The following is a 22411-nucleotide window of genomic DNA, read 5'->3' on the forward strand; positions in this document are numbered from 1 at the left end:
TGGATCCAGCAGCTATTCGGGCTAAATGTCGGCTGCTCAATCTGCAGCAAGAAGACTACCCTATTGAAGACCACGCTCACTACTTTCTCCTCCTGGCTAACGCTACTGACTTCCCGGACTCAGCATTGATGGTCATTTTCAAGAACAGCTTGAAACCCTCGCTGAGGGAGCGGGTGCCACAGGCAGCACCCGGCTGCACTTTCCACGACCACCTGGAGACGACCTTACTAGCATGCAACTCACCGCTCCCTGTAGCACCAGTCCCATCTGTCGGCGTACAACCCCCCATGCCAGCGGTATCCCTTGAACCAGCGCGGCCCACTTCGTCTGCTCGTAGGAGGGAGAGAAGACGGGTTTCCGCCTTCCGGCATACGTCTGACCCGATCTGCGAGCCAGAGCCCACACCTGCCCCGGTCTGCGAGCCTGAGCCCACGCCTGTCACGGTGAGCGAGCCTGAGCCCACGCCAGCCACGGTGAGTGAGCCTGAGCCCACACCAGCCACGGTCAGCGAGCCTGAGCCCACACCAGCCACAGTCAGCGAGCCTGAGCCCACGCCAGCCACGGTCAGCGAGCCTGAGCCCACACCAGCCATGGTCTGCGACCCAGAGCCCACACCTGCTCCGGTCTGCGACCCAGAGCCAACGCCTGCCCCGGTCGGCGAGCCAGTGCCTACAGCCTCAGACGTCAATGAACCAGCGCCTGTAGCCTCGACCGTCCCTGAGCCAGCGCCTGTAGCCTCAACCGTCCCTGAGCCAGCGCCTGTAGCCTCGACCGTCCCTGAGCCAGCGCCTGAAGCCTCGACCGTCCCTGAGCCAGTGCCAGTAGCTTCGACCGTCCCTGTGCCAGTGCCTCTCAAGCCTCTCGAGCCTTCCAGGGCTCCGCCTCTCAAGCCTTCCAGGGCTCCGCCTCTCAAGCCTCTCGAGCCACCCAGGGCTCCACCTCTCGAGCCTCCCAGGGCTCTGCCTCTCGAGCCACCCAGGGCTCCGCCTCTCGAGCCTTCCAGGGCTCCGCCTCTCAAGCCTCTCGAGCCACCCAGGGCTCTGCCTTTAGAGCATCCTACGGTGCCACCTCCCTTGGCTCCGCCTCCAGAGCCTTCCAGGGCTTTGCCTCTAGAGCCTCCTATGGCACCACCTTCTATGGCTCCGCCTCCCGAGCCTCCTTCGGCTCCGCCTCCCGAGCCTCCTTCGGCTCCGTCTCCAGAGCCTCCTACGGCTCCGCCTCCAGGGCCTCCGACGGCTCTGCTCCCAGAGACTGCAGAGCCTTCTATGGCTCCGCCCCCCGTGCCTTCTACGGCTCCGCCCCCTGAGCCACCTACAACGCCACCTTCCCCGGCTCTGCCTCCTGGGCCTCCCTCAGCTCCGCCTCCTGAGCTTCCAGAGCCTCCCTCAGCTCCGCCACCTGAGGCCTCTGAGCCTCCCTCAGCTCCGCCTCCTGAGGCCCCTGAGCCTCCCTCAGCTCCACCTCCTGAGCCTCCTGAACCTCCCTCAGCTTCGTCTCCAGAGCCCCTCTCAGTTTCGCCCCCGGGACCTGTCCCTTTCCTGAGGCTGCCTCCCAGGCCTCCTGGACCCGTCCCTGTCTGATGGCCACCTCCCAGGCCCCCTGAACCTGTCCCTCTGTGCCCCCAGGGACTGCCTAATTGGCCCCGTGTACTGTCTCTTTTCCCTTTGTGCCCCCGTGGACTGTTTAATTTCCCCTCATTACCCCCCTTGGACTTCCTGCCTGCCCTCTGTGCCCCTTGGACTGCCTCCCTGCTCATGTGCCCCCCCCGGTCTGTCTGTCTGCCCCCGGTGCCATAATTTTGTTTTCCATGTTTTTTTGTCTTGGGTTTTGTTTTTTCTTTTTGGATCGTCTGGGATCCGATCCTTAGAGGGGGGGCTATGTAACGTATGACCTTGTCTTGTTTTACTGTTTCCCCTTTGTCTTCCATTTTTGTCACTTTCGTTACTCCATAGTTTTCACTTGCGACCCGTCTGTAACTCCACAGTCTTGTTAGCCCTCGTGTTCATTGTTCATTGTTTACACCTGTCCTCGTTAGTTTCTCATTGGTTTCTATTCAGCACCTTGTCATGTGATTTTGAGTTCTGTTTGTTCATTGGCCCTTTCATGTATTTATACCCTGCCTGTTAGTTCAGTCACTGTCGATCGTTGAATGTTAGTGAATGTTTATGAAAGTTGTTAAGCCTGCTCTGTGTTCCCTTCCTGAGTTCTCTGTTCATGTTTATTTCCCCATTGTGGGTTTTCCTTTGTGTTCGTTTATGTTAATAAAGTTGCTGCACTTGGATCCTCAACCTTCGTCTCCCTCCGCTGTATCTGCAATTCGTAACAAGAACCGTATCTGTGACCATATTACAGAAGGAAATCAGTTAATTAATTACAGGAAAATTCTTCCGTTATCTCCTTACAAATTTAGTTTCAGCAAGCAGTAGGAGACAGCCTGTTGAAGTGATTATGAGGTTGAGTTTGATCCAGCTAGATGATCTTGAATGAATTACGGATATTGTGCCAAGATGATCTCATACTGTCATAATTAGGAGGCTAGGGCAGTTATTTCACATTTTCCAGTCTGTAGTTGGCCTAATGGATTTTGCCTTAACAGAATTCTATATAGTTTCCTACACTCTGGTGTTCTTTTAGGAAATCCTCAAAAAAAGTGGTAGTCATGTCATTGTTTCCACATTTGTGGTCTTTCAAATCAGAAGTTGTGCCAAATAAGCATACTGTATCTGTGCTCCAACAACAACATTCTGACATTTACAAAAAGCTGAGTTAATTTTCACTACACTTTTGGCAAACTGGAGGTGTAAAATTACGTAAATTAGCCTAACCCAACTCGAATCCATTTTAATTCGTGAGATTACGTTATGTTGACATTCCTAAATCCATTTGAGATTCCCTGCTGATGTCTAATACTGTAATTAGTATTCACGATATATTCATTGGTGCACATTAGCATTTGTCTTCGGCTATGTACTCAAAATGAGGTCCGTTGTCCTTTGTGGACAATGCTAATTTTGAATGGAGCTGAGAAAATCAACTTCCCCAATCGATTGCGTCTTTTGAAGGTCACAGCGCTAATACTAAACCCTCATGACCTTTAAAAATGCTTCTGGCTACTGTTCTGAATTTCCCTCCATGTCTTTGAGAAATCTGACTCTGGCTGTGTCATTTTGAAAGCACAGATTCAGGTGTGTACAATTGTAAAAACTAAGAGTAAACATTTTCAGGCTGTGAGAAGAGCTCCCTGAACTGATCTTAAAACACACAGGAAGCAGGGGATCAGAGCGAGGTTGCATTTAGAATCTGCAAGTGTCCTGCACTTGTCTCCTCCCCTACAATGAAAAGAAGAAAACTAATCTCTGGCAGGATTATCTAATTAGTATTCAGAGGTATTTGTGTGTTAAATGTGATTCAAGCATAATGTTTGGGTATATGTTTTCTGTCTGAAACATACAATTTTTCAAATGTATAACTTTAAAGGCATACAAATGTTTACAAAATCCTTTGATCATAGAATACTAAGTTCTGTTCATACAATAAGTTGACTTAGCTATCTAAATAAGCGCATACCATATACAGTAGTTCTATTGTATTTATAAAAAGCTAATTATAGTTAAATGTAGCCATTATTTATTTCATAAATTGTGTCAGATTTAATCAAATGTGTCTGCAAACTATAGCTTAAGGCCATATCCACACTTGTGTTTGAAATCTCAGTTTTCAGTTTCTAAATGTTATTGTTTTCCAAATGCAGTAATGCAGTTTTTGAAGAGGTCCATGTAAAAATCAAATATCAGATATGTAGTTATAGTAACGTGTTTTTAATGAGACAGAGATTTTTGTATAAGAAAATACTCTTGGAAAGGTTCTGACAATTTCCATGGTGACCAGTCGTCAGATGATTTGTAAAGATTTCCATGCCATTAAAGGGGTTTGCCTTTTAGATGCTGTCAATTTGTTGATTACTGTATGTTTGAGAACATATCCAAACATAAAATAATGTATGTGTACACTTTTATACAATTGAATACCTACAGATACAAATGAGATCACACTGCTTTTTTGCTGGAGGAGAAAGAAAGAGAGAAAACAACTACATTCATGTGTTTATTGTTCTTTTCCACCCTTCTCCCAACTCATCATCACTTTAAGAGGCAAAGGAATCATTGATTTGTTGGTGTCATGCAGGCTTGGATGTCTGACCTGCAAGAGCCTGTGTATTTGCATTTTATCCAGTGCTTTGCTTAGATCCTTTAAATGTTTGTGTGACATGGAGGACAGGGCCAGGCCATGTGGACACACAGCCAGCCCTGAATTGGGCTAATCAGCCGGGAGGGGGATAAAGATGAGCTAGAGGTGCCAGTTCCAGCGAGTTAGAGACGCATGTGGCCGCATTGCATACTGTATGTGTCTGTGTTTGTTTACGTTTGTTTTAAGTTGAGTTTCTCATTAAAACTGTGTTTACTGTTCAGCCAGTTCCTGCCTCCTCCTTGCCCATCCATGAATTGTTACAGTCGGTTTCATGTAAGATCAGGCCTGCTATGTTGGATGTCAGGGTGTGCTCGTGAAGTGAAGACCTATAGTTGTTTTCAACAAAGACAGTTGCCCTCAGTCTGTGTTGCTTGGAAACAAACTTTAAAACAGACCTCTACAGTAAGTTGAATAAGTATACATACCGACAATTGAACCTCTTATTACCAGCACCCCTGTTTGTGCTTCAGTTATGCTGCAGACATCTTGAATGGCTCTCATGTGAACAGGGTTGTGACCATGAACTTGAAAAAAGGGTCCTGCTTTATATTAGATGTATTTATGTACTTTGTGCTTAAGCATTTGACACAGTGAACTTATTATATATATACTGTATACATCTTGAAGCATTGTAGTTACATTTAATGTTCCTGCATTTAATTAAATTCATAGCTATACCCTAAACCTGAATCAGCCCTTACCCTAAAACTGAACTCTAACCACTAACCCTAGCCCTACTACCCCTGCTCCTAAACCTACCCGTACCTCAACCACAGTAGCAGCTAATTCTAATCTTGTGAGAATTTTGCAGAGCAACATGTTGTTACACGGTAAATAGATTGTATTGTATTTATTTTAATGTTAGTATATAGTAGTTGAAGACACCAAATATAAAGTGTGGCCAAAAATGATTGAGAGACATACAGTAGATTAGTATTCAAATTTAATCAAATGTGTCCTCAAACTGTAGCTTAAGGCCACATCAACAGTATTTGTTTTAGAGGATACTTTCACTCACAAAATAATATTACTAATTGCTAACTGCAAATTGCACATGGTGAAAATGATAGGTCTGTTGACATGTAATTTGTTAGCCAATCAACTTGTATACTCTCTCTTTGTCTAACATTTAAATCAAATCAGTTATTTGCAGGTAAGTTGCTTTCACAGCAGAGCAATATGAGAGATTTCTTTCTGAAACCCTCCTCCTCCCCAGCAGCACTTGTCTAGAGCTGCTTCAAGGGGATTATAGTCCATAAAGACCAAACCTACTAACTTGTAGTATCCATTAAATTGATTAAGAGTTCAGAGTTCCATGACCAGTGCCGATCCTCCCTATACAAAATATACGCAAGTTGTGTAGGGCCCCCGATCCGCCAGGGAGACCCATGCTGTCAAAGATGTTAAAAGCAGCTGAGTACTGGTATGTTTTTGCAAACAGCAGAGCAATTATAACCACTGTAAAAAATATGCATAACATGCAAATATAAATACACTGTCAACTGTAGAGGGGGGGATTAGAGGGATATTATAATTATCATAATTAATATTTTATTTCCATTTCAGTACAAGGTAATGTGTAATGTATTGACCTGTTTCAGTGATGTCACTTTTCCTCAAAGCCGCCATATCTGTGTCTATCAGCGAGAGGAAACAATGGTGGTGAATGGAAAAAACACCTGAGAAACAATATCAAGAAAAACATAAAAAATGGCTATTGGTGCATGGCCAGTCCCTGGAAAGGTTCAAATTGAAATTCCACGGACATTTTAAGATACTTTATCCATGATTCATCTCTGTACACCGGCGAATCTGATGTGTGTGACCTGTGAGTAAAAATGCACCCACTGGCACATCACTGTAAACATCTCTCATTCAGAAGTTACAAATGTTTTTGTGTTGTTTTCTGGTCTGATTTAGTTACAGTGTTTAAAAACGTCTGTGATGATCCCATCTGTATGAATGTAGGAGCTGCATTTAACTCCTAAATAAGGCTTTTGTCGCATCCCATGGAATATTGTTCACTCACATGGCGACACTGTCATACAGTGACGTCACATGAAACAATCCACAGTTTTCCTGAGCTTGGCAGCGCCATGATGATTCTAATTGGCTTTTTTCTATTTCTGGTCTCAAGACGCCAAGAAAAAACTGCCAAAACGATCGATCCAGAGAAGTAGTATTACTTCTAGTAGTAAAAATGTATTTCAGCCTCAACCTTTTGTTAAGACAGTTGTTGGCAGTCATAACAACTCGGAAAAATTCATGATATCAACGTAACTAACCTTGGACCATCGCTTCATGTCATCTACACACTCGTAAATCTAAAAAATTGTCATCTCAACTACAATTTTTACAAATGTAATACCTTAAACATTACATTACCCACTAAGAATATATGCCAATGTGAGTGAAAATACTGGAGACCGGAAATTGAAAACAGTCGAATCGTGGAAGACTTCCGTGTTCAGGTAAAAGGTGGACAGATAGACATGGCTATTGTTAGCTACTACACGTCAGGAACTGTAAAAGTATTTAAAAAACACACCAGTATAGTGAAATGATCAAGCAAGAAGTAGGTATGCACTTCTATCATATTTAAAAGTCTAATTTAATCTTTACATTATCTTTAGAATGCTCAAACTTCAGATCTCCAGCTTCAATATTAAACAGATATTTTATGACAGAAATGCCACATTGAAATTAATTTCTGAATTTGTGTCAGGAGTACACATCACAGCATGGAAAATGTTTCAGAATGTAATAAAGAAATGTGCATACCCGTTTGATCATGCAAGTTCTGAAGAATAGGTCATGTCATGCCAAAACTTCAATAAACAATATCTATTAGAATTTTTACTAGAATTTTTAGCATGAACTGGATGATGATGATACATCATCCAACATATTAGCAAGGGAAATAAATAGAAACATTTTCAAATTTTTTTGTCATAGCAAAAAATTTCAAATTATGTAAAGGGGCCATCTTACCCCAAGGATCTAACATTTAGAATATTTCTAACAAAATTTGATTTCATTTATTTCATTGTTCATTTGTCTATTTTTTATCTGTCTTTCAGTCTTCATTCATTTACACAAAGTATTGCTTAGGGCCCCCAAAATGCTAGGACCAGCACTGGTCATGACTGAACTATTTTATGCAAAAAGTTTTACAGCATTTACACCGCTTAGCATCTCCACAATATTAAAGACATTTAATGTTTAAAAGTTAGCTACTTTTCATGTAGTGTCAATATTATGTGCAAAAATTGTCTATTTAACATATATAATAGTTCACACTACAATAATAAAAATGGGATACCAGTGTCTACGTCCACACAGTCAGTGTTTGGGAATAAAAAACATATTTACTTACAGGTTTGAGTCTTGAAATGTCCTGCTCATACAACAGTTTACAGTAGCAGTTCGAATGCTGTCTGCGTGAATGAACAAATAAAGTCACATACGTATTCTAACAGCTGCAACCCATAGTGACAGTGACTAAAAGATGGCGATGTCCATAACACTGGCATGTCTTATCACAACTGATGCTGTGTCTGCCAAATTTATGCATTATCCAAAGCGACTTACAGTGCACTTATAACAGGGACAATCCCTCCAGAGCAACATGTAGTTAAGTGCCTTGCTCAAGGACACAATGGTGGTGGCCATGGGGATCGAACCAGTGACCTTCTGATTAACAGTTATGTGCTTTAGCTCACTACGCCACCACCACTCATAAATAAATGAGTCCAATCGAGGCACGGGTTCATCCAGCAGATCATAGTTAACCGACAGCGGCTTTGAATTCTTTTTAACCGCGTGCAGATTGCAGCTTTCGTGTCACGAAGCTCGTGCCAGTGAGCATCCCTTGGAAGACAGCGGCTGAATCTTCGTATGACGCGCAGCTCATTTCTCCATCTCTGTGAGTTAATAAAACCCAAAATGAGACACATGCGTGTACAGTGCAGCGTGTCTCTCACTGTGCATGACGTAACTAACAACTAGTTGTCCATTTCGGTTCCGTTCACACAGCACAGTTTGCAGAGAATGTGGTTGTGAGACCTGAAAATTTGCGGGTGTCAGTTCTGTTATGGAATGCGGTTGCCACACCCATAAATAACCATCCTGTGTGTGAACATTTCCGTATTAAGCATTCAAAACAGGCCTGACAACTGTATTCTGCTGTTGTGTGAACGTGGCCAGTGAGTGCCCAACTTGTAGAAAGTGCCCATAGATACAGTAGGCAAGGAGGCCCCACCCTCTCGCGGGGGAAAGCAAAGCCCTATTACCAAAGTTACTCATTTATTCCTATGAGAAAAATGGGGAGAACTATCTGATAGATGTGGCTATTTTAACAACAAATATAGAACCCTAAAAAAGACGACTGTGGCTGCAAGCTGTTGAGCTGCAGAGCCATCCTGTCTTAGGACAGAAGTTTACATTTAGGATTTTCCCGTTAAAGTTTTGTTATCCGATTAGTATCTAAAACATTTTAACTTCTTAATTACTTGCTTTATCATCATCAACACTTTTTTTTATATATATCTTTTAATATGGTTATTAAAGTGTTTTATCCACACATTATTTTAAATATTTTAGATATTTTAAATGTTTTTACACATAAAATAGTCCAACTTTGAGGTGAAACCTGTGATATGGCTGATACAATTGAAATTGAAAGACAATGAAAGTAGGCTCAAACTTTGAAGGTTAAAACAGTAGACACACAATCAAACTATAAATAAAAGACACAAAGAAGAGGGATTCAATAATGGGGATGAAATACATTTTATTAAACACTAAATGTGCAGTAATAAGCAATATAACAACAATTAAGCCTACAATCATAGGCATTTTTCTTTATTGTTTCTTCTTAGTAAGTACTTTGTTTGGCAGTATAAAGACATAGCTAATATAGATGGGTATACATTTATACCCAGTACTGTATGCCTAAACATATTACAGCAACTTTACCTTATTAATTTAACACTTCACCAAACCGAACAGGAAGCATAATATTCCCCCGAGAAGTTCGAAGCATGAAAACCAATATAAGTAGCACTCCACTCTGATGTAACGTTTTTTCCCCCCAGGTATCTTGTGTTGTTCTCTGGTGTTAACTCATCATTATGTCTCACTTGAACTGCTGTTAATAATTCAATGATTGATTTAATCATGAATCAGCTTGAATGTTTCTCAAAAACACTAAACCACGTATCCAGCATATGGTCAACTGCAGCCGCAACGCTCTTCTTTTGGCTTCTATAATTGTCGTTTGGAAGGTGATAAAAAAAACAGTTCCAGGTTTTTTGCCTTTGGTTTTTCTGAAGTTCAAAAAAATATACAACAGCTTTTCGTCGTGTTTTTTGTTGTTAAAATAGCTAAATCTATCAGATATTTCTCCCCATTTGTCTCATAGTAAAGAATAGTAACTATGGTAACAGGGAATCAATTTCTCCACACTAAACCATGGCACCAGAGCATGATGCGTTGTTGACTGTATCTATAGCACGAATGGAACGCTGTATTGACCAATCAGCATTCAGGACCAGAACTATTTGTTTAATTATGAGCAATACAATACAATATACTCAATGCTTTGGATACATGTGCCTTGGGTTTCTGGTAGGTTACATGTATTTTGAAAGGAGAGACCTTTTTCAGCATAATCCAATGTTAACCACCTTGCCATACAGGATACTGTACCTGCTCAAATACGATAAGCAGTATGCACACATGAGAGATGACTTTAAGCCTGACTGACACCATTCTCGTGTTTTCTTTTTGGTAATGAAGGAACTTGTAAAAGCCTCCATAGTGTTTTCTTCTCTCCCCATTCCTCTCAGCATGGCCTCAGGTATAAGCGATAACAAGAAACAAATAGTTGGCTGCCATAACAAAGAGGTAGCCAAGCCTTTTATTCTCCCTTTAAATTGATTTTTCCACTGTCTCAGAAATCTTCTTTAAAGCTATAGTCCTCTTTACAATGAATAGATATCCCTCAGAAATGTGACGTAGTCAGGTCTTGACTGTCAAGAATCTTTCCTCAAAGGCTGCCTTTGCAGAAGGATTGTCCCACATTTAAACATTTCAATTCATTCACATCAAACCACTAAAACAACCCTTCAAGCCAAACAACCACACAGCTGCACATACAAGGGGCTCCTTTTGTTTTTGTTTTTGTTAGTGTTGTTCTCTCTTTGATTCGTAAGAAAATAAAAAAAGGCTTGCTGCTATCTTTCCCACCACACAATTGTTCTCGCAGACTTCTTTTTTTCTAAGTTACAATTTCAAGTAGCTCCAGACATTTTATTTAGCTTCGGAAAATACATTCCACTTTAGTACTTAAGGGCTGAGGAACTATACCATCCCAAACTTCTAAACACATTGTGATTGCTAGCACTGAAGCTGCAAACAAAGGAAGTTCTCTCAGAAGAGGTTTGCAAGGTGAAAACTGTAAGCATAATGAAAATTCCTCTGAAAACAATATGGACAAGGCCTGGGCTGAGCTCACTGGATGGGCTGCGGCATCGTTTTTCAATCTGCTTTTCAGCAGTTTGTTGGAAGATGTCTTGCGCACCCCATTAACCATGACGGAAGCTTTCAACTATGTTCGTTTTCATAGGCAAGATAGTGCATATTGTGTGTATAACAGCTGTTTGGTTGGCTATTCTAGTGTGCCGTGGGTGAAAATTTTTTGCATCATTATATTTGCTACACTATGCATTCTGTACTGTATCGCTACATAACCCAATTTTATGTTTTTATACTCTAATCAAGTCTATGGTCTCTCTCTTTCTTTGGGGGGGGGTCCCTAGATAGTGATTTTTTTCCCTATATTTTTTTAAGCCAAACATGTTTGTGTGCATGTTTGACACACTTTCTCTGTCAAGGCTCTTTCAACCCTCGTTATGTGGTTTATTTTCTACTGTTTGCATCAGTGGGTGATCTCTGCATGTGATCTTAGACACATACAGTTAAGTTGATATAAATGGTCCTATGGGTTCACAGGCACACAAACAAAGATTAGTTTAGTCTGTAGAATTAGTTATCTTTGTTCAGTTATTTATAAGTTGTAACATTGGTTAGTGGAGTGAAAGAGGGGAGATGCAGACATAGAACATATATCAGACTAGGAATCAATCAATAAAAACCACTGGAGATCTACAACTAAACATTACAATGTAATGTCTCGGGTTACTTAACTGTAACCCCTGTTCCCTGATAATTTACCGCTTTGGGAACAACTTTAGGTGTGACCATCTGTCAATATGTGTGCAACACGTCAATAAAATTTACCATAATTTATATTCTCTGCTGGTGACATCATTGGATGCACCTGTAGCAGGGCTATAAATAGATGCGTCACAGGTGCATCGTCAGGTATTTTGTCTGAAGAGCAGTCCTATGAATCACAGCATCTCGTTCCGCTTTTATCAGGGAAAAGGGGTTACAGTTAAGTAACCGAGACGTTCCCTGTCAAAAAGCTACACTTTGATGCTGCGCTGAATTAGCGCATTGGGAACGAGAATACCCACGCCGCCGCACTGTGGATGTCTGGACCCCTTATGGTTATGTAGTGTGCTCACAAGAGCGCAAGAGGTCTCAGACATGAGCTTGTGATGTTGACTCAAGGACATAAGAGCCCGGAGTGGAATGAACATCCAAACTATAAAATCTTATGAATGTGTGCGGAGAGGACCAGCCATCGCATCACAAACATGCTGCAGAGGGACACCTCTAGCCATGGCTTTAGAGGAGGCGACACTTCTGGTAGAGTGAGACCTGATACCTAATGGCGAAGCTTGACCACACACCTCGTAGGCCAGGGGAATAGTGTCCCTCACCCAATGCGACATAGTCTGCTTGGTTGCGGCCGCCCCCCTGTTGCGGCCCCCATGGCAAATGAATAGTTGCCCTGACTTACGCCACTGGCTAGTGCGGTGGACATAAGTCTGAAGGGCACGGACTGGACAAAGTGTGTGAAATCTTTCCTGCTTCAGCGTTGTAAATGGCGGGGAGCAGAAGGATTCGAGGGTGACCAGATGTACATTTGAGAAAGGAGGCAGGTAGTTAGGATGAGGGTGCAAAATTGCTTTAGCCATTTCTAGGGCAAAATCTAAGCAGGCTGGCAAGACAGATAGAGCCTGTCAATCCCCAATTATTTTTAGAGAAGTAATTGCCATAAGAAAAAAAAAACATCTTGAGAGTCAGAAGTTTCAGACGCTGACTCTAGAGGTTCTAAGGGGGTCTCAACCAGACCCTCAAGGACTATTGCTAAGTCCCATGAAGGTATCCTGGTCCTAGCGGGAGGTCTCAGTCGCATGGCTCCACGAACGAAGTGAGCGAGCAGAGGATGTCTCCCCAACGGCACCCCGTCAATCAAGGCATGGCAAGCCGATAAAGCGGCCACATAAACCCTGAGAGTGGCGGGGCATGTGCCTGCTGATAATCCTGCAGAAAGTCCAGAAATGAAGCAATCTGGCAGTTAACTGGATCTGCATTACGTGCACTGCACCATCTTTCAAAGACACCCTCTAGCAGAGGGAGCCCTAGCACATAGAATGGTCTCGATAACTTTAGTTGAAAGCCCAGTGTCCCTCAGTTGGTACCCTTCAGGGGCCAAACATGAAGGTTCCACAGTTCGGGCCAGGGATGAAATATTGTCCCCTGCACTTGAGACAGAAGGTCCCTCCTGTCCAGAATCGCCCAAGGCGAGCCGTCAAGGAGAGACATTATCTCTGAGAGGCGGGACCCTTGCTGGAAAACTTTGGCCAAGAAAAAAATACAGCTGCATTCTTGGCCATGAATGTGCCATCGAGTCCAGACCCAGGGGGGCTGGGTGACTCAGAGAGAAGTAGAGGGGACATTGCGGGAGGCAAAGAGGTCCACTTCTGCTCTTGTAAAATTTCAACCAGATTTGTTCCACTACCTCATGGTGGATTTTCCACTCCCCCATCTGTATTTTCTGTCTGGACAGTAAATCTGCTCCCATTCAGGCATCCAGGGATATAAGCTGCTCTGATTAACAGGAGCTTGCCCTTGGCCCAAAGGACATGGCAACCTCTGGAGGAAGTATTTCAGGGCCAGAAATACAGCCATCAACTCAAGACAGTTAATGTGACAATCAAGCTGACGACCCTCCCATTCCCCTTGAGCTGGACGACCACTTAAGACCACTACCCAGCTCGTCAGGGAGGCATCTATCTTTGGCAACCTGCGACAGCAAGACACACCTAGAGTGGGACCCAAAGTGAGGAACCGGGGTCTGAACCACATAGAAAGGGTACATAGCGAAGCATTTTATAGTCCATGGTAAGGACGAACAGTGCAACCTTGGCCTAGCCTGACTTGGCTCAGGGTGTTCTGAATGGACATGATTCGAGCGAGAGACAATTGTGCCCGCATTGTGATCGAATTCTATACAACGCCCAGATAATTTCCTGAGTGGGAGAGAGAACGCTCTTTTTGACATTGAGTCTCAGACCCAGAGAAACCAGATGAGCTAAAACAATATCCCTGTGCTGTGATGCCAGTTCTTGTGACTGTGCTAGTATCAGCCAGTCGTCTATGTAATTTAGAATGCGGATGCACCGGAGTCGCAAAGGAGGCAGTGCTGCATCCATGATTCTGTGAATGTGCGAGGTGATAAGGCTAGACCGAATGGAAGAACCCGATATTGGAAAGGATCACCCCCGAAAGCGAACCTCAGGAACTTCCTATGTTGTGGCAGACTTTCTATATGAAAGTACGCATCCATGAGTTCGATCGTGACCAACCAATCGCGATGTTGGATTTTAGACACGACCGTCTTGACTGTTAGCATCTAGAACTTGATGCCCTCCCCTTTTAGAAATAACTGCCCTAAGGTCTTGCTTTGGGGGCGGCTGAGGGTGACGAACCGGCCCCCAGTCTTTACGAGGGGGAGCACGATTCGCTACGCTTTGTTTTTGAGCCTCCCGTCTAGAAGGACATCACCTCGAGTAATTCCAGCCTTTATTATTATGCGTGGAATTTTCAGAGGTGGGTGCTCAAAGTCTGCAGACTCAAGAGATTCAGCATCCCCCTTGTTAACCGAAGAGGCACCAAAGCGTGCTTCAGGCTCACGAGAAGGATCAGCTGGATCTGGGGAGAGAGCGAGCGATAGGGACGAATCCGTCTCTCGCTCCTCAGCCAGATCAATGCGAGAGCCCACCGATGAAAGAGTGGGTGCTGGCTCTTGGAAGTAAGGGAGACGAGTGCGAAGCATTTTATAGTCCATAACTGTGGGAAGATTCATTTTGTTTTGTCCTTTTGTAGGTCAGTTCTTCTGTAAAATTGGTTAGTGGAGTGAAAGAGAGGAGTCGCAGGAGTAACTTTCAAATTTTTAATAAGGAGACACTGGAGTGCAACAAATATCATACATGGAGTCAATCAAGGAAACACACTGGGGTGGAACAAATATCAGACTAGGAATCAATCAAGGAAAACCGCTGGAGATCTACAACTAAACATTACAATGTAACACTTCAACAACACAATGTAACAATAAAAGAACTGACAAAAGAAGGAACAAACTAGAGGGTATTTATACGCAAAGGTGCTGATGAAGGAATGGAGAACAGGTGAGGAAGATTTGGATCAGATGGCTGTGATGAGGGCAGTGCATTATGGGGAATGTAGTTTGTGGGAAATTACAGACGGATGACACAAAACCATTTCAAAATAAGAGTCCATAGAACACAAAAGAGAATAACTGTGACAGAAGTAGCTTATTCAAAAGTTGTGTTCACAGTTCTACCCCAGATATCTTTCTTATAAATTAAATTATAAATCCAGGTTATTAGAATAAAATATATTCTATATCAAGAATCCACAGTTACTTTATCTTACAATTCAAATAATTGTCTTATGGCCAACTTACAAACTTTCAAAATAAAGCAATGCAACCCATGGAACCTTTTACACCGAGTATGAATATATGAATGGTGATAAAAATAACAATTTGTTACCCTTTTTTTCAATAAGAGGTACGTTTGGCTTGTATGTCCATGCCCTGCTTTGCAGATAGATGTCCAGCTGTTGATATCATTGATCTCCAAGTGCAAAGAACAAGTACAAGTCACAAATCTACAAGTCATCTATGAACAAGCAGTGAAATGTAGCTTAGGAGAATGAACATCTATCATATACATTTTAGTAATGGATTGTATTTTCTGTAATCTGTATTATCAGATTGGTTGTATTTTATGTAAAATAATTTATACTGTACAGCCAGCAGGTCATTACCATTAAAAACACAGTGATCAAGACCCCAACAATTTCTATTTGGACATGAAATATTTATGTGAGTTATAATGTAAGAAAAATAAACTCTGGAGTGATATGAGAAACAATAAACTAGCACAGCTTTGTAGGAGATTGGTTGCCTGTGACAATGGTCAGTTATATGATTGAAAGGTCATTACACAATTTTATTTATAAGAATGCACTGATCGAGAAATCATACTGTTCTAGAATGCCATTTAAAAAAGCATGTGCATGGCTTAATAGTGTGTTGATTGAAAAACAAAGTGCATTAACTTTTACAGTTAATATTAATGTTTTTTTATTAAATATGAACTATTGAACTTTTAAAAGTTTAATATTAAGATATAAGTTTAGCATGTACAGGATGATGATGATGATGCATCATCCAATATGTTATCTCAGGAAATAAATAGAAACATTTAGTAGGCAGTCACAAATGCTGAAATTATGAAAAAGCATCCATCTTACCCCATTACTGGACTAAGATGACCACTACTTGAGGCAAAAAGCCCCTATGGCAAACTTGGCCTGGCTGTCATTAGAATTTTTAAAGAGGGTAGAAAATGCAGATTATCCTTAATACAATTTTGTAATGTATTTTCACAATGAAGTTTCAATTTACAGTTTAGAAGCTCTGAATACCAGAATACTGACAAACAAATCAAATATCAGAATCCCAGTCAAAGAGATTCATCTGACTATTAAACTTGTTATATAATGTACAGGCCATTGCATATACAGTAAACATATTTAGATTCCCATATTTTTTATTTGAAAGGATGTCATAATAGCAATACTTTGAACTTATATTGAATTCCACTCAATAAGCCTATAGGTCATAATGAATTATTATAGGAATAGGAATTATTAACCCCATGAGTTAAAAATAATTATTAAATTAAGTAATAATAACACCAGCAACAACATGCTACTGGAGACCTTCTGCCCTAATTCTGAGGGAGGCATCTAAACCTAAGGGTCTAACTTTACCTTTTCACTTCAAAATTAAACAATATTCTTTACTGCACAAATCTAAATACATTACTGTGTCCACAAACCCCCCAAACGTTTAATATCCAACTAAATACAGTCACATATCATGATTTTCCAATGACACAGAAATAGATTAATTAACCATAAAACTGATGGAAGAAATCTTACATATGTTGATATCCAGATGAAATGTCAAGATTAAGAGAAGCACAGCTTAGCTGAGATGTGATTTAGTGCCATCTATGGCCAAGAGAAAAAGTTAACATGGGGGGTAAATATTTTCTTTTTTATATTTATAAAAATATATATTTATATTTAACGGCAATATTATTTATGGAGGTCCAAGCAGCACATAACACTTGCGTTGATTGCTGCATTTAAGCACTGAAGCAAGTCATTTGAAAGGGTGTTTAGGAAGCTGCCACTTGACTTAATGGCATCTTCATCTGAGGTTCTGTTGCCTTTGAAGGTGGTTCATCTGGACAAGGAGGATGTGATACAGAAGATTCCTCTCCAGCCCCCATACTATGACATGGCACAGTCTGAGTCCACCGCATTTACTGATAAGCTGGTGAGTATCGCTGTTGAACTCATTGCTGTTTGTCCTTTCTCTTGCTTTGGTGGTATTGGTGAAAATAGGCCTCTGGAGTGTGACTGCTAGCGAGCACAGCCTCTAATGCATATTGTATAGGATGAATAGCCTTCGGAAATAAGTTCACGTTGAAAGAACCCAGGGGTACTTATTTTCCGGCTTGTGTTGTGTCAGCTGGCAACAGATGACAAGTTTAGCAGGGACCTGGAATATCTGTGGGGTTTCTAACATGTGTTAGGGATTGTGTACAGTTGCAGGCATACAGCATACACATTCTAGCTCTGCTTCCAAAACGTAATAAATGTCTAGGTTACTATTGTAACCCCCATTCCCTGATGGAGGGAATGAGACATTGTGTCGAATGAAGCGACACTATGGGTCTTTCTTGAAGGCCTTGGTTACCTCTGAACTTGAGAAAAGGTCAATAAGAATTTGCATGTCCCTCTTCCAGACATACGGGTATAAAAGGAGGGAATTGTGCATCTGTCCATTCAGGTTTTGCACTGAGGAGCCGAGAATGAGGTTCGGCCGTTACAGTGGCTCGGTACAGCGTCGTGGCCGGGGGGGGGACACAGCGTCTCGTTACAATAGTAACTTAGACGCTCCCCGTCTGTCGCTCACTCAAAGTTGTGTTGAATGAAGCGACACTAGGAGTCCCTATTCAATCACGCCATGCGCTGAACCGTGTACTGAACCGCAGTTGCGTGCCAAAACAGCAGGCTGCATCAGACTGCACATACCCTTCCCCAACGGCCCATAAAAACTTAAAACGTAATAAACTTCTTAGGTTCCCGGCATCCCTGGAGGGGGTGATGACAAGTGACGCGCCAAGCATGGGAGCAGGCCGCGCAAGCTGCACCTTTTCTCTCTCAATGTTTCTCGCATAGAATTAAAGCAGCTAGGGACATTTAACGTTATAACACGCATTCGAAAAGGCGTTCTTTTCCAACTCCTATTCTTTCAGGGGGAAAAGACCCCACGGAGACCACATGCCCAGGCTGGGGGAGAATAAATGTGCCGAATACGTCACATGGGTTTTCGAACCACACATGGAAGTGGCGCGGTGGTAGATCCTGCAGACATGAGAGCACTGACCCGACTGCGCATCTCTGCGGGTCTTCAGATCGGGAAGAACACGCTTCAGGGTGTAAAGAAAAAAGGGAGGTGCTGTCGTGAGGAGCAAAGATCCTAGAACCAAGTCCAAGTTGGCCAATAGGGTGCCCCTAGGATGACTAGTTCCTCGTCCTCCCTGGCATTGCACAGCACCTGTGCAAGTGGGCTCTCTGGGGAAAATGCACATTTGCGCAGCCCCCGGGGCCAGCTGTGTACCAGTGCATCTGTCCAGAGGGAAGCCTCCGTTAGGGAGCACCAGAGCGGGCAGTGGGAGGTGTCTTGGGAAGCAAACAGGTCCAACTGTGCTTTGCCGAACTTCTCCCAAATCAGCTGGACCACCTGGGGGTGGATACTTCACTCTCCGCTGAGCATGCCTTGTTTAGGCTGCCGGGATATGAGTGGTAGAAGTGGAGAGATATCTGCCGCATCCAGGAACTACACAAAGACGGAAATACATCTTTAAAAAGACGTTCATCGGCAATGTGTATACTCTTTTAGAGGAAATATACTCTTTTACAGGTCAATTTGCTCTTTATAGAAACGCTGTCGAAGTGTTCAGGAGCGTAGACTGCACTGGTGTTCAGAGAAGGGATAAAGCTGCTGGTAATGCACCATAGGATCCAACAGCAATGCTCTTTGAGGCGCAAGTAGTGGAACACCAGCTTGCTGAACACAAAACCGCTCGGCTCCGAAGATAAAATCTGAATAGACAGCTGCACGATTCCCTCCTTTTATACCTGTATGTCTGAGGGAGGGACATGCAAATTCTGTCTGGCAATTTCTCAATGGCTTTTTCTCAAGTTCAGAGGTAACCAAGGTCTTCAAGAAAGACCCCTAGTGTCGCTTCATTCGACACAACGTCGCTTCAAGACATTAACTTTGTATCATACAATTAGCACACCTCACACAAAGTGCATGGAAGTGTACGAAGACTTTCTACCACTAGAATGTTCACAGATATGCTATGTTAAGATATGTACATACAATAGACATACAATTAGATATACATAAGATATACTGCATCAAGCATATAGACCTGTGAAGCAGATCTAGAAAAGTGATGCTGGGGAGGAGAAGGTTTTAGAAAGAAAACTAGAGTTTCATAACTGAACTAAGGATAATTTCAGCATTATCATGCTGTTAAGCTATCTGTGTTTTAATCTAATAAGCATACAAATAAAAAGCACAAACACATTTAGAATAAATTGTGCATTTTTAAGTAGTTTGATATATTTTATACCACGAAATCATTAATCTGTATTGTCTCACTTCGGCCTCCATTTCAGATGGATTTTTTTTTTACACTGAACTTGCCACAATGCATTATGGCATTGCATTTTCCACTAAAGATACACATTTTGGTGCCTTAGAACTTGACCAAATAGATGGTATCTTAGAAGATAAATGAGTTATGCTGTCTAGAGGTCAGGAGCCATGCCTATGATGCCTTAAAATGCTGCCTACATAGGCAGCTCAGAGGGTTTTAGAACAGAATCCTTGTTTCAATAAGTTCTCTGTAAAGGAATGAAGCAGTGCAGTCTGTGAATACATTTCTACCAGAATACACGTATTTTAATTACGAAGGCATCATACCGCCACTACAAACCAAACACTTGGTAAAATCTAATCTCTGCTGTTTACCTTGAGCTTGTCAGTCCTTGCTGTGAGGTTTTCATTCTACTCGTCTCTTCACACCTCCTCCTTTTCCTGTATAATGGTACTCAACAGTCCAGGCCTAATTTAGTCAGTAGTTTCCCAACAACACCATATGAGTAGTTTGTATGGCACTATATCACTTGTATTGTCTTTTTAGTCTCTGTTCTCTGTTACAGGTCTTGTTATGTTTATTTTATGAAAAATAATTCGTAAGATGTTTTTAAGGGTATGGAAAGAACTGGGTCAGTTTAAAATCAAGTGGGGAATACAGCCAATTGGTTTTCTGAAAGCTGTACCCAAGTTCTCATTGGTCAACACTTGCCTGCAAAAGTTAAAATGTGCTAGACTTTTGGTCACATGATGCAATGTCACTTTCACAAACACATGCATTTTTTACTTTACATACTTGTGACACACCGTAGTGTAGGTGTGTTTTTTTTCTGCTATATGCTCATCATTTGTCATCTGGGATTTTTTTTATAGTTTTGTTGATTGTAGTGTGTGTAAAAATGCCAAATGTTTCAGGTTTACATTTGATGGCATGCTACGGCTGTAAAATGATTGGACGCTGTTTGGCAAAAAGATACATCCTTTATACACAAAGTTATTGTTGTATTCTTGGAATGAAAAAACTAAACAGCTTGCTCTTACTATGTTGTTACTAAAATGAGAGAATAAAATCTGATTGCTGCAAACACCTACACACAACACATGGTTAATATGGGTAATTTTGATGTGGTCACATTTTGGGATTTTGACCTTTGAACTTTTTTTTTATTAACAATTTTTAGTGATTCCAATGACAGATCAAACAAACATAACAGGAAACAAAGAATCAAAATACATGAACCTAACCCCCTGACGCAAACAAACAATGACACAAATAACAATAAATCAACAGAAAGTATTCAGAAACAAACAAACAAAAAACAACAATAACAAAATAAGAATGCACACACACATTCAACATTGCAGATCTCACTCCAACCTCTCCCCCTGAGAGCCTTCCAAAAATATCAAAATATCTACCCCATTTTTAATTAAATAAGCCCATATTGCCCAGCCTTCTACACACCATCCCCTCAAAAGCCGCCACCCTGCTCAGCTCCATGCACTACTGCAGAAACGAGGGCGCTCCCGCTGACTTCCATCCCTTAACTCTTTCCCCGCCAGCGTTTTTAAAAAAAAAGTTGCCAGCCACCGCCAGGGTTTTTGACGATTTTCGCTAAATTTTAATGGCCCACAGAATATTTTCTTCCATGAATATATGAAGATGCTATATATCACAATAAAGATCTGAGCCTCTGCTTTTAGGCAAAAAAAAACGATTTTATTTTATCTTCATTTGTTCTTTTTTTATTGCGACTTGAACAGAGGTCGGTTTTGTCAAAAAACAACATTTCAGACAAAAAGCTGAGAAAAAGGCATGTTTATGTTTGATATTTTGAGCTTCTCAATACTCCACTTCTTCATGTTTGAGACGATCGCAGTCTGTTTCTTTGATCAAAGAGTTGCGTACTCTTTCAAAACATGCGGAGGGGTCTTCCTTACCGTATAACACCTAAAACACGGAAACCCGGAAAATTCCGTGTTTGGCGGGGAAAGAGTTAAGGATGGCCTGCCTTCCGTTCATGACACCAGCCAGGACCCAACTCTTCATGAACTCATTAGTAATTCTGTGGAGGCAAGGCATAGATCTAGTGGGGTTGGAGATGAATAATAAAACATCATCTTCAAAGCAAAAGCTTGTCTCATACCTCTCTTGAAAAACATACCACCCCTGGAAAATCATCTTCCTTTCTTATCGCGGCTGCTAATGGTTCCAGGGCAAGACAGAACAATAATAGGGAAAGAGGGAACTTATCCACCCAATAAAAGTGTTCCCAAACCTGTGTATTTCCAAAATCTTAAAATGTTAATCCCATTCTACCATATCAAATGCCTTATCAGCATCAAGTAAGATGGCAGCAACCGGAATCAGATCATGACCACATGATATTGATGAGACCCCTGATGTTATCAGAAGAGCTGAAACCCCGAATAAACCCCACCTGATCTATATGTATAAGAGATGTCATAACTTTACTTAATCGGTTAGCCAAAATTTTTGACAATATTTTAACGTCTAGCTGGATCAGGGAAATTGGACGGTAACTCTTACACTCACTTGGATCGTTGTCCTTTTTAAGAATCAGACTGATCCGGGCTTGTATCATGGTTGGCAGAAGCTTTCCATTCTAGGTAAAAATTTCCACCAACAGCAGATTTCACTGAGGGAATGGTAAAAAAAAGACTCTCTCTGCTTTAAATACCTAGCCAAAAGCTCTGCCCTTGTCACCTGACTCAAAATAGTGAATAACCAAAACTCCACCTTCTGCAACAAAATAGTATTATATCGTCTGAGGCCATCTGACGACATTTAGTGCTTCAGCTCTACCTCTGCACTTTTAAATTCCCTTACAACTCCATAAGTTCTCGTGCTTTGGATTTTTTTTATGAATGAGGCATACTGTATAA

General features: G+C 41.8%; 1 protein-coding gene across 5 annotated transcripts in view; it reads left to right on the forward strand.

The window, feature by feature from the left end:
- LOC127622948 (nectin-1-like) overlaps window positions 1–22411 on the forward strand; it is a 331151-nt gene that overhangs the window by 246344 nt on the left and 62396 nt on the right. For 2 of the 5 annotated variants that reach the window (XM_052097141.1, XM_052097142.1), the window contains exon 9: window positions 17003–17104. The exons of the other annotated variants lie outside the window; for them this stretch is intronic. In XM_052097141.1, the coding sequence (XP_051953101.1) occupies window positions 17003–17104 (102 nt within the window). The remainder of the gene's footprint in view (window positions 1–17002; window positions 17105–22411) is intronic. 5 annotated transcript variants of the gene reach the window in all.

This window comes from Xyrauchen texanus, chromosome 29 (assembly GCF_025860055.1).
Source record: "Xyrauchen texanus isolate HMW12.3.18 chromosome 29, RBS_HiC_50CHRs, whole genome shotgun sequence".
In the NCBI taxonomy this organism is placed as follows: domain Eukaryota; kingdom Metazoa; phylum Chordata; class Actinopteri; order Cypriniformes; family Catostomidae; genus Xyrauchen; species Xyrauchen texanus.